Consider the following 13001-nt stretch of genomic DNA (forward strand, 5'->3'; position numbering starts at 1 on the left):
CATGCAGGCAATAATCCCCTTTACAGAGAAATTGCAGACAGTTACTGAGCATGTGTGACAATAAATGATTCAAAGATTAATTCCAAACAGATACGGCAGTCGGAAGATGTTCATCCTTTATGCTGTTAGCTACACAGCAGTGTGTTTACAGTGGGCGGCTGTTATGAGGTGCTTCTCTCCTGGCTTGTGTCAGACTTTCCACACATTCATATCACATATACTCAATGCCATTACACATAATCCAAACAATTTAATTCCTTGGCTGTTATAAACAAAATGTGTCAGGAGCTTCTGGTCGAGAAATGAGATGGAAAAGTTCCCAGCATTCCTTGCAGGTTTCTACTGGATTCCACCGGAGCACGACGGATGGGACAGCCTCTGCCTGCAGACACAACAACATACATGTAACTAACCACGATTCTGTGCAGCATCCCCGCCCTCGCCCTAATGTCTCCTCTTGGTTACAGGTACTGAAATAGTAACACTCAGCATCGCTTAATAAAACCACACACAATAATTCAGACACAGAAAGACACCCTGTTGAAGAAAACAACATTAGGTCAGCCTTACTGGTGTTTTCAACCAGTGACTGAATAAAAACACAAATACAACAATGTATAATCCTCCTCTCTGTTCTCCTCTGCAGGTGTCCTCTGCCTTGGAGCTGTGTATGTCCAGAGTGTAATTACTGGTCCTACAGACCTGTCCAGTGCTTTTGCTGCTTGTTGTTGTTGTTTTTTGTTGCCTGCTTGTTCTTTTCTCTCTCCTCTTTCCACTCAACCCCAACCAGTCGAGGCAGATGGCCGCCCACCCCGAGCCGGGTTCTGCTAAAGGGAGTTTTTTCCTCTCCACTGTCGGTCAAGTGGGGCTGTTGGGTGTTCTATATAATTCTGTATACAGTTATATTTTGTAAGGTCTTGAACTGTAAACACTGTAAAGTGCCTTAAGATGACTTCTGTCGTGATTTGGTGCTATACAAATAAAATGGAACTGAATTGAATATACATTAAAGCAAAAGCAAAAATGCTAGCTCAGAGGTTAATTTGTTTATGTTGTCGCGTTACTATCTATACATTTTACAAATCATCAATCATTCACAATCATAAAAATCTATTTTATGGTTGTATTGCTTTCACTATCATGTAAAGTTTTTCTATTGAGCATCTTTGAAGCTTGAGTGAAATGCAGTGTAGCTTAAGGTATTTTTATGGTGATTAAATCTCCCCACAACACCTGAAAAAATCCACAATAAAACAAAAAGTACACTGTAAAATTTACTTTGCTGTTCAGATTCTGAAATGTTACATGAAACGGACTGTGTTATGAGTGTGTGTGTGTGTCACTAATGCACTGCAGCTCTAATTATAGCCTTCTTTGCGACCAGAGATGCAGAGGTGAGGAAGCAGTACAATTAAAGAAGCAGTAATGGTTATTTCTGTGTGTTTTAATGGTGACGAGAAACAAGTCAGAATACATCAAACAGTGCTTCAGTCTTGTTTAGACTAATCATTATATGTGACTGCAAAATGTGTCACCTCAGGCAGGTTAATCATTGTACCCACCCCCTCACACTTACACATACACACACTTACACAAAGTGCGTTGGTTGCTCTCTCTCTCTCTCTCTCTCTCTCTCTCTCTCTCTGTTACACACACACACATACACACCCTTCTTTTTTCCTGGAGTTTAGAGGCAGGCGTTGGTCTATAAAAGCTGCACCCAAGCTGAAGGTAAATACGGTACAGCACAATCTCCACCAGCAGAGGACAAACACACATTCCAACACACACTTCCACACAGAGATCCACACAGGACTGTCATACACAACACTCTCTTCCTAGGATATGAACCCTCTCATCCTCACCTGTCTGCTGTGCTTAGGTAAGTCTGGACGTGTAACTGTATTCTGTGTGTGTTGCTGCGAGAGCGTGCGTAAAGCGTGTAAATCAAAGAAATGGAAGGAGAAGAAAGGTAAAATGACATGAGGACAGATGACAGGTGTGAGGAAGAAAGAAATGTGTCTGCAAGAGAGGACTTGTGAGGCAGGCGGAAGATACTCAGGTGTTTTAAAGATCTCTCAGAAACTCCTGTCTCTGTGGAACCAACTCTTTACCAAGTCAAGTCTTTGTACAACAGCACCACATGGTGCTAAAGGTCAACATATTTCAAATACTTCATAAGCCTTTCGCTGTCTCTTATTCATCATTGTTCTCGTCTGGTGTGAACGATGCATTTACATCCACAACAATTCGGGATGTTGACTGGTTCTACTGGTTTCAGCGCTAATACAGCGAGTGTCTATTTTGTGAGCTCAGATTGCCTTTAATATTTTAAGATGAATGGATGAGTCACATGTAAATGAGCCAAGATTTCTGAATACAATAGCAACAGAAAGTAGCTAAGCAACCTTAGGTGATCTGTGACCAAAGAAGAAGAAGAAGAAGAAGAATGAAAAAACATTGACACATCATTTCCAGATTTGTGTTATTTTATTTAGCAGAAAAGTAAAATTCACATATAGTTGTATTGTTTTAATCTCTTACAGCAAACTGGTTTGTGTCTTAATTTGGTTTCTAACTTGAAAAAAAAAAATTATTATATAACATAAAAAACTGAGGTCAAATTAAGTTGCATGACATGATGTAAACTTTGAACCCAATTCCTCTTTATTGCTGCATTTTCATATCTCTGTGTAGCTTTGATGTGATTGTTAAACCATTTTTTCTCTGTGTCTTGGTTGGTTTTACAGTCATCTGCAGTGCTATAGGTACGCAGGGATCTGAGGCCATCGTCTCCAGTGAACTAGCTGGAGTGACTGGGGGTCCGGCCTCTGGGGAGGGCCTCCACAGTGCGCTGAACTACGATGAAGAGATAGACGAAGAAGTTTCAGGAGGGGACCATGAAAATTTCCACTCTCATGGTAAGACAACCATTTCTTTTCTATTTGACAATTTAAAAAATTCCACTTCACAAAATAGTGACATGTAATAATAATAATAATAATGAATAATTATTATTACAAACATACATTATTTTTCAAAAAGTAAACTGAATGAAGTGTGCCATTTCTCAGGGTGCCTTTATTGACCTGATCATTTTGTTGATCTTGAATTGAAATATCCAGAATAATGATATCAAAATTCTCCAGATGTTTTCAAGTCATAAAATACTTCAAATAGTCTTCAACTTCAACTTTCAATGTCGTTGTCTTAACCTTCAAATAGGAATGTTGACGTTTGACGTTGACGTGAACAATACACAGCCTCCTGTTATATTTTGTTTATAATCGTCATGTAAAACCGTCTAGAAGCTTCTACAGTGTCTTTTTCAAATTTATCCGGTTCCAGAGTCAAATAAAGATGAGAGGAAAATCAGGAAAGGCAAAGGCAAGAGGAGGAACAGGAACAGGGGCAAAAGCACAACTCCTTTCAACCCGGAGCACATGACCTTCACCAACGGTCACATGTCAACTCTCAGCACCACAGAAGATCCCTGCACCACCACCCACCTGGGCTACTGTATTCATGGTTACTGCAAACACATAGAGGGCCTGCAAGAACCAGTGTGCATGTGAGTGCAGCATTAGTTCGCTTTGTGTGTGAAGTTTTAACCCTCTTTTTATTGTCCAGGTAACAGTTTGACGTGGCTAATCAGTTTCTTCTGCCTCCATTTTGCAGATGTATGAAGGGCTATGATGGGGAACGCTGCGGCATCCAGACTCTGGAGACGAAAACCACATCAGGTCGGAGCAATACTGACTTGCTGCAGATGGTGTTGGTGATCATTGCTGTGGTCCTGTCAGTCATCAGCTGCACCGCTATCCTGCTCATGACCTGTGCTCAGTAAGTATACAAGTGCCACACAGTTGTTTCAAAGCGATACTAAAAGCTAAAGAAATGTGGTGACAAAACGCTGCAGTGACCTGGTCTCATTCCCACACTCTATAGGAATAATTGTGTTTGTGGGTGGGAAGCCAGTGAGGGATCCTGTGGTAAAATTGGAAAACGTGTGACGGTAAAGCTGCTTGTCGTGAGATCAGATTAACCTCATTAATAAGCTCATTTTATTTCAAAGTTCGTTTTTCAGTTTCTGATTCACAGAAACCATTTATCTTTCTTTCGTTCTACGAGCAACTTCTTCTCCCCTCGTGTCCATTTTTAGTTTAGAAATCAAGTGTCAGCATATACATCAGGAAGAAACGTAGGAACTGGATATAGTGAATAACAACACAACTTCTCAACCACTACAACCATCCCCACCCTGGCAAATCTCAACTTACACCTAAATATCCTGCCTAGAAACACTTTTTGGCATCTAGACAGACTGACACATCAAAAGGCACATAACACACCCAAACGCACCCACTTGATACAGGTATTGCTCACCGCCTTCACAGAATGGACTTAACGACTATTACAGCGTTTGTGTTTCATTCTTAGTTGTATTGTAGAATTTGTATTGAAATCTAAAATCTGTAAATCTGTGTCTGCATGTATTACTCCTGCTGTATTTTAACCTACACAACAACGTTACATTACTTACCGTAATACTGTGCCAATAAATTTACTGTATTATTGCAGTTCCTTATCAGTGTTTAACCAAATTACAGATATTATTTGAATGTGGGACAAAGTCAACAGTCCAACTGAGATTGGATTGCAATTAAAGCTTTATAGCTACAGTTAGCCAGAAGTACCGATGTAGAGAGAAAATAGAGTTTATTACTGTGAAAGCAAAACTGCCCCCAATTTATTTTCTAATAAGAACAACTGGGTGGTTGCATTTTATGGACTGTAATCCTGGTGCCTGAACCATGTCAAAATACCTTTAGTGCCATCATCTGATAATCACAAGAGCAATGCCTGCCTTTTATATTCATGTTGAATGTCTTTTCTAGTTACAGGTCACATAAAACTTTCATGGCATCCTACCTGGGAACTGCAACGGAGCAAGAGAAACTACAGAAACCCGTCGGTGACGTGGTGGTGTGAGAGTTTAGAGTTACGATGAGGTAGGTGTCTTGTTGTTGAGCTACTGACCTACTTGTGAGAACCTTATCACACAAACGCGAGTGTTCACGTTGCATCGTATCATTCGGTTCTGACACCACACGAACATTTGATACTAGATTATTTAGTCAAGTTAGACGTTAATAAAGGAAAAAAAGCTTGCTCACAAATAAACTTCCATTGGTCTAACATTTCCTTACTGCGTGGGACTCACACAGCAAAATCAGTGTGTAGGCTGACAATGTGTTAGATTTATTTAAACAGCTGTGGCCCAACCTGTTAATATTAAGATATATCTGTGGTAAATACTGACAATTTCCCAGGTGAGCAGCTACATTTTGCTGCACCTCATTTCGAAGTTGCTCTCAAAAAAAGGAGTCAAAACCGATGCTCTGTTAATGTCATTTGAAGGACATGTAATCACGCACGCCTGCATTTCCGGTGGTTTTTGGTATTTTGGTGATGTCTTTCTTGCTCAAGTCTTCAGAGGGCGGCTTCTGGCCTCTGCTCACGTGATTCTTAAGCCAAACAGGAAAGAGTGGGCTCGGAGAATGACAGCACAGCCCGTACGCCTGTTGTTGTTATTGAATTTGTTGCATCACGCAAAGAGGAAACCCTACTAGAGGAATTAGTGCAGATTAGATGGGGGTGTCTCAGCCTGTCCCATTTCAGCACTACATACCAGCGTAAAGAAAAATGACACACTCGGTAGTACACATTCACCTGTGTGTCCAAACAATAACAGTACTGACACGCTGCACACGTGATGACCCTGCTGTAAGAGCTTAATCACCAAACTTGCCGTGTGTGTGGTCAGATCTCCACGAGTGAGACACATACACATGCAGCCTTCACGTGTTTAGACAGACTAGCCTGAAGACAACAATAATGTGGCCGTGCAGCATTCTCCTCATTGTCTGTCACTCACTGTCCACCCTGAGAAAAGCAAGTCTGGCTCGCACAGACAGCAAATACTGGGAACATGGTGATCTGTCACTTCATGAGAACTGAACCTCAGACAAAGGCGTCTTTTATTATATCTTGTTGGCCATGTAATTGGATTGTAGGCCTTAGTAAAGCAACTGCTAACACATGGGAGGACAACATTTAAGGGAAGGTGCTGAACAGATTGCTAATCCACTTTATATGGTTTATTGGTTTGGCTGATTTAAAATGAACCACACTCGAAATGGTAAAATAATAATAATTAACATCCTCATGATTATCACCGTCATTTAACTAATCCAGCATTTGCAGATCTATATTAACCTGGCATGTACAGTTATTCATCAATAGCAGTAAAGACTGAATTAGATGCAATACACTGTATCTATTCTTTATGATTTTAAGTCAGCTTTGAATGCATTTCAAAGCCGATTTTCATCTTAATTGTCTTATTTAATGATCTTGTTTTCTACTGTGTGCTTGTTTTGTCTTGTTTCTCTGTCGATATAACTGCTGACCTTTGATTTCTCTTCATTTTTCCTCAGGTGACTCAAACATGAAGCAGGCCAGAGGAGTCTGAGGACCCAAGAAAGAAGTAGCGTGAATAGACTGCTTCATTAGATGCTGTGGAAAAAAAACACTGTCCAGAACTTGTTAGAATGTAATTTATTTAGTGTGATTATTTATTGCTAACCACTGTATGACTGTTTGTATGTTTGGATTGTTGTTATAATATTGTGTGCGAATGCTGAGCATTCAGTTCGTCGATGTCCTGTAGGTTCGGTCTTTATTTATTGCACTGCTGTTGTCATAGGTCAGAGAAAGCGCTCTTCATCTCACTCTGGAAAAGGGATGGAATTTGATCACCAATAAAATGTCTCAGTGTTATGTGAAAGTGTTATTTGTTGATGTGTCTCTGTCTGAGTTTAGTGTTTACATTCCCATCTATGGATGCGTCCCATACTTCAGCAGCGTGCTCACACAAACATCTCGGCCTTTTAGCCAAACACAGATTGAGCAGACAAGAATAACACAGCGAGAAATCCTGAGAAACCTTTCTGACATCACTGAGGAATTCTGAGAATCATGAGGGCAACACAAAAGCATGAGCGACCAGAACGTCTTTTTAGGTGTGAATGTGTGTGTGTGTGTTTGGCAAGCTGGATCATGAATTAATCAGTACCCCTTGTGCTTGAGTCTTAGTAGATATAACAACTTATCTTGATGAAAAACATTAAGCTATACACGCTGGCATTAAACCACATTCACAAACACACCAACCATTGTGTTGCTATGACACTGCAATGTTTTCAACAGTGGGTTGACATCCAAAGCTTTGTGAATGGATAGAAGACATACTGAGGCTCAGGTGGACTGGGAAAAGAAGCAAGGGGTGTGTTTGGTCGGAACTATTTTGGCAATGTCCAGGTAACGTGAAGTTCTCTCCCAACACAAGTGCAAACAAAGACTTGAACATAATTATACTGTTCAGGACAAAGGAGCCTAAAATAGACTGTGGCATACAGTTGGAGAGACACAGGTTCATTCTGTGTGGTGCAGGGATCGGAAGACAGTGCTTTGAAAAACACATAAAGTCAAGAAAAACACGACACTACCTTAACATCATAACTGCACAATGAAAACTAGAAGTTGAGCTCAGTGTTGAGCTTTGATGAGGTTAATAGCTGAGCACACGTCAGGCTGCCCTTTTAAAGGCATTGTTTGAAGATATGGGCTTACCCTCACTTGACTCTATTTTTGGAACTGTATGGGAGTGATTAGCAGAAAGCAATTCATCACTAAACACAGCTGGCAGGTGTCACTAAACCATAGTCTATGAGTTACGTGTAGTATTTATTAAGCCACCAGTCCAATATGTTCCCATGCATCATACATGCATTTTGCATTTTTTGCATATTTTGGAAATTGTCGTGGTAGAGATTTTTTTTTTCTGTTCTAGTTCTCCATAAATAACTTATTTTTCATTTTGTCATATGTCATACATTGGACATTCTGCATTGGATTGTTTCAACTTTCAAGATTTTCCTGTTTGGTGCATTATTTTATGCATTTAAATATTGTATTATAGTACATCACAAACATTCATGTCTATATTGAGCACATTCATTACGTATACAGAGTATTGGTAGAAGAAGTAATGGCAACAGTGATTTAATAACTGGTTAAACCACCTTTGGCAGCAATAACCTCAAACAGGCTCGTCCTCTAGCTGTGGATTAAATTTTCAGGATGAACTCACAGAACTGCTTCATCTCAGTCAAATTCTTAGGACGTCTGGTGTAAATGACTTTCTTGATGTCACTCCACAGCATCTCTGCTGGGTTGAGGTCTGGGCTTTAACGGGTCCGACCCAAAAAGTAGGTTTTGTGTCTCTGAAGTCATTCTGTTGTAGATTTGCTTTGATGTTTGGGGTCAGTGTAAGTAAGGGCAAACTGTCAAGGCCCTGCAGCAGTGAAAGAAATCCCAAATCACGACATACCAATGACTGCAAAGGAACCCAACATTTCAACTGTATCTTCAAAAATGATTTTATGTGTAGTCATGTTTTGACAAAGCTTTTCAGGTGCTTATTGGTGAAATATTCAAATCGATGTATATCCCAAAATGTTGATCAGTTCCTTTTAGAAATCAGGCCCTATTTTTTAAATCTTCATCTAAAACTATTGTTGAAAAATGGATAGTTGTCTTGTAATCTTGAATCTGGGTTAATATTATAGAAGAGGCTCTGTGTTTACACCTATAAAACCTCTGACTCACCTGTCAGAGTAAAACTGTTTCCAGTTACCTTTGTAAAACAAGATTTCACACTGTGTTTGTTGCGTCACTGGACAGGTAAAGGTGAAGCAAGATGGTCACCTCATCTGACACAGGTGATGCAAGCCCAGGTAAACATTTACTCTCATGTGCATGTGGGGGTGTGATAGTGACCTCCGTGGCAGAAATAGGTATTTAAACACTCCAAAAACCATTCATTCATAAACAACGCACACAACATTCATCCATTGATGTGGGTGTGGTGGATACTGATAGTTTCAGTGGCACCGAGGTGGGCATGCATGTTTTTGTGGGTGACCATGGAAGCAAAGTAAACACTCAGGAGGGTGGTTGGTCAGTAATAATTCACTTCCAGCTCAAATAAGACATACTGGAATTTCCTGGGTGTGGTAACATCTTTTTAATGGACCTGGTCAGTTGCCAAAGCTTGGATGTCTTTTGTTTTAATTTTTTTACTTGGTAAAATAACACAGGGCTGTTAAACAGCCCCCAATTTTGGTCCATCTACTGAATGGATACACACATTGGTACACTTAGTGCCACTATAACATAAATATTTCAGGTTTAAATATATCTCAAGAACTATCAGATGCACTGAAGTATAATTTGGTATAGACAGTCAGAAATCATCTGGCTACACATCATACCAGGAACAGGTCTGAGGGTTCAAGGAGACCAAGACCTGGACCAAAGTCCTTGCATTTAGCTAACATTTCTTCTTAGAATAAGAAACAACCACAATAACTCCTTTATGTAAATGACAGCAGCACCACACGACAACAGAGAGCACCATCTAGTGAGGCTGCAGAAATAGTGTGGAGAACGTGAGGGAGTGTGAGCATCACACAACAGTAGGTCCAAGGTTAATAAAGGAGGGTTTATTGACATGATTAGTTGACCTGTGCGACACAACAAAGGCACAAAATGTGTGGGAAGCAAATATTGCAGGGAGAATGGGCTGCTGTCAGCTCACAGGAATGTTTAAGATAAGGGAGACAAAGATATTGATGAATAATTCTTACTAAATGTTACAGCTAAGATGGCAAACATTAGATTTTAATAGAATAGAAATGTTTGACATGTACTGTATTCACTGTCTGTATCTCCTTTATTTTTCAATAAAACACTTAACAACATGCAGCGTTGTGACATTTTGCATGTTTCCTGTATGGGGTCTGAAGATATGCTGTGTGAATTAGTCTTGTGTGGTCTGGTTCGAGTGACTGCTTGATGATGGATTGAGTTTTTTTTTTCTTTGTGGTTCAGAGCTTCATGTTCTCTCTTAAGACATTACTGTAATCATTACATGCAGGAAGTATTTTTGCATTATCTACAGCTGACTAAAGAGGTGCAAGAAAGAAAACACAACAGAGTTCATTTTCAGTTTTTACTTTGAACAATGATCTTACACAATCTGTTAGACAGACCTTATGACAACAAAGCTAAAAGACAAGGAAATAAAAAAAAAGTAACTTTTATATTATAAGACATGCTCCAAAACCAAACACACAAAGCCTTAATACAATAGTTGAGCTCACTGTCTCAATCAATGTAAGCATTTGATGAAGGAAGCAGTGTATATGTCTGGTTGAATATAGTCACTTTGATGGCTTCATGTTAAACAGGTGGCTCATTCAGTTAAAAAAATAAAATCCATTTTGCTCACAAACCTCAAATTCATTCAGCACAAACACATATAGAAGAGGTTCAAATGATTCATGAGTAATTAGCAGTGAGCGCTTATTTAGTCATGTTTAAGATTTCATTGTACTTTTGATCCAAGTAAGTTGTTTTGCTGAAAGAAAAGCATAAACTCCAGGATATTTAATATTGCCACAGCTCTGTCCATAAGAAGTGACTCCAACTAGAGCTCTGTTGCACAACAGTGGGCCTCCTGAATCCCCCTGCAGAGAGATGAGATACTTAAAAATGATTTCTATGCAGTTTGAGTAGTGAGATGAGGTTAGGCACTGTAGCCTGTGAATTCATAGCATTCTTACCTGACAAGTATCTGCACTGTTTTTACCATCAGAGCCGGCACATATCATGCCACTGGTGATAACAGGATTGAGGTCATAATGTTCAGGAGAGTTGCATTTCTTCCTGTCGACCACAGTCACATTGACAGACATCAGGACATCTGACATTTGATCATCACTGTTGTTTGTTGTCCCCCATCCAGCCACGACACAGATGGTACCAGCTTTTGGATCTTGAACAGTGTTATCCAACTCGAGCCATCCCACTGTTTTGGTTTGCTTCACTGGTTTGTTAAGCTGCCAAGAACAGAATCTTACTTATTATAGATTAACTGATGGACAAAGAAAAAAATGATTCAACATCCTTGTGAATACAGTGTCCATCAGTATAGTATAAAAATAATGTAATGAGGGTTTTGGAGGTTAATCAACCACCACTGTATCTGTCTTTATGTCATATAGGCTACTGTAATATACTGCACTCAGCATATTCCTACTGTACTTAAAAATGTTTCTGCATTCACTAAAATTATAATGAAAAACCACAGCCAGCTGAGGCATAAAAAAAATAAAAGTCAACATGCAGCACAGGAAAACCAATGCAAACACAAGAATGATGTAGGATCTGTTTGGGATGTCAGTGAGAATTTGAAATGCAAATGTCTAGGAAGGAAACCAAAAAGAAGCAGTTCACATACACATACACAACTAAGTTGCCTGGCTGCTTTGGAAATCACATGATTTGGACCAATTTGCAAATGAAGTTTAAAGTTAGCACCTGTTCTCTGTTTCTCCTGCAAATTGCTCTAAATGTTTTTCTTAATGATCTTGACTCACTTTCCATTACAGATTCATCTTAGCAGGTATTCACTGCAGGTTCCTATAATGTTATCTTACCTTTAGCAGCATGAGATTGTTGAGCCGATCTCTTTCTGCATAAGAGGGGTGAGGAAACTGTTTCTTAATCTTTCGGACCTGCCTTGATTTGTTTTCTTTTTTTTTCGCTTTGATGGAGTGCACCCCCAGCAAGACCGTCTTAATGCTGAAAGAGCAAAAACACAGCAGTGTTAGATTACAAGTGCACATCCTGTCTCCGTGTGTCCTGTGGTTTCTTGAAGTGACTTTGAACTCAAAACAACAATAAGGTCATTTAAATGTCATTGTGCAAAGTCTCAGCTACATGTCTTACATGGGAGTGATTAGACAATAGGTAGGGGACAATGTGGACAGGTCACCAGTCTATCACAGGGCTTATGCAGATCATTTGTAACAGCAAATATGTTTTTAAAGGGCCCTGACTGGATTTTGTTTTCTGTTAAGATAATCAGGAAATAATAATGATGTAATAGTAATGTATCATGAAATTCCCATCCTGCAAAACATATGTATCCTGTTCTTACGCTTTACAGTGGGCAGCAGTCAGCACCCATGATGGACTAATCAGTATCCCTCCACAGACTGGCTTTTTCTTCTCCAGCAGAGCCATGAAAGGCATCGAGTGGGGCTCCACTTCTTTCCCATCAATAATCTCAGAACCATCACCTGCGGCAAAAAATATTGTTTCAGATGATTGGCAAACCCAGTAAAACACAGCATTGTAATATATAAAGCAGCATTACTTAGTGTTTTGCATATTTACATGAGTGAAGTATTACTCACTTGTCTGGACAATGAGGAGGACAGTGCAGGAGAGAAAAGCAGTGAACCCCGTTGGACAGAACATTTCTTCTTGTTTCTCTCTGAAGTGAGGGTGAAACACACTGAAACCCACCTTGATGCACACTTGTATTTAAAATTTCTACCTTGAGGATGTGGTCTAACTATGCAAATGAACAAGCCAGCAAAATGGACACAAGCATCGTCTACAAATTTATGTGTATGAGCTTCACATGGAGGTTTGTGGTAAACAGTTACCACAGTTCAGTCAATTACCAGTCATCATAGCCATTTTATTGACAGGCAGTGTGGTGGAGACGTTTTAAATGTGAAGCAGCTCACACTCACATCATCAGGGTGAAATATGTCGGTAAGGGTGGGCCCACTGTGGAATTTCAGCTAAACTGAAAATGTTCATGTGAACCCAGGTTATTAGAGGTGAATCATCAAGCAATGGAAATGAAGACTCTGAAGATGGTTTCCTTCCTGGAAGAGCAGTATTACTATGTTGACTTAAATGACCGGCTGAATAGATATTTGGTTTTCAGTATCAGTACAACATACTTTTTTGGACAATTTTACATGAGGTAGATTATGGTCAACCCAACCCACGAA

The 13001-nt window shown here is 39.7% G+C and overlaps 2 protein-coding genes across 2 annotated transcripts; one reads left to right on the forward strand and one right to left on the reverse strand.

Moving 5' to 3' along the window:
• The first annotated feature begins 1726 nt into the window (after positions 1–1726).
• areg (amphiregulin) lies at positions 1727–6843 on the forward strand. Its single transcript, XM_026343154.2, has 6 exons — positions 1727–1882; positions 2751–2921; positions 3349–3571; positions 3679–3843; positions 4899–5012; positions 6501–6843. The coding sequence occupies exons 1-5, from the start codon at positions 1846–1848 to the stop codon at positions 4990–4992; spliced, it is 690 nt and encodes a 229-aa protein (XP_026198939.1). The 5' UTR covers positions 1727–1845; the 3' UTR covers positions 4993–5012; positions 6501–6843.
• A 3343-nt stretch (positions 6844–10186) lies between these two features.
• LOC113150580 (granzyme A-like) lies at positions 10187–12474 on the reverse strand. Its single transcript, XM_026343146.1, has 5 exons — positions 12390–12474; positions 12131–12272; positions 11628–11772; positions 10752–11027; positions 10187–10655 (listed from the first exon to the last, which is right to left on the reverse strand). Exons 1-5 carry the CDS (start codon positions 12451–12453, stop codon positions 10506–10508), a joined length of 777 nt encoding a protein of 258 aa, XP_026198931.1. The 5' UTR covers positions 12454–12474; the 3' UTR covers positions 10187–10505.
• Positions 12475–13001: the final 527 nt, after the last annotated feature.

Source organism: Anabas testudineus, chromosome 9 (assembly GCF_900324465.2).
Source record: "Anabas testudineus chromosome 9, fAnaTes1.2, whole genome shotgun sequence".
Taxonomy (NCBI): domain Eukaryota; kingdom Metazoa; phylum Chordata; class Actinopteri; order Anabantiformes; family Anabantidae; genus Anabas; species Anabas testudineus.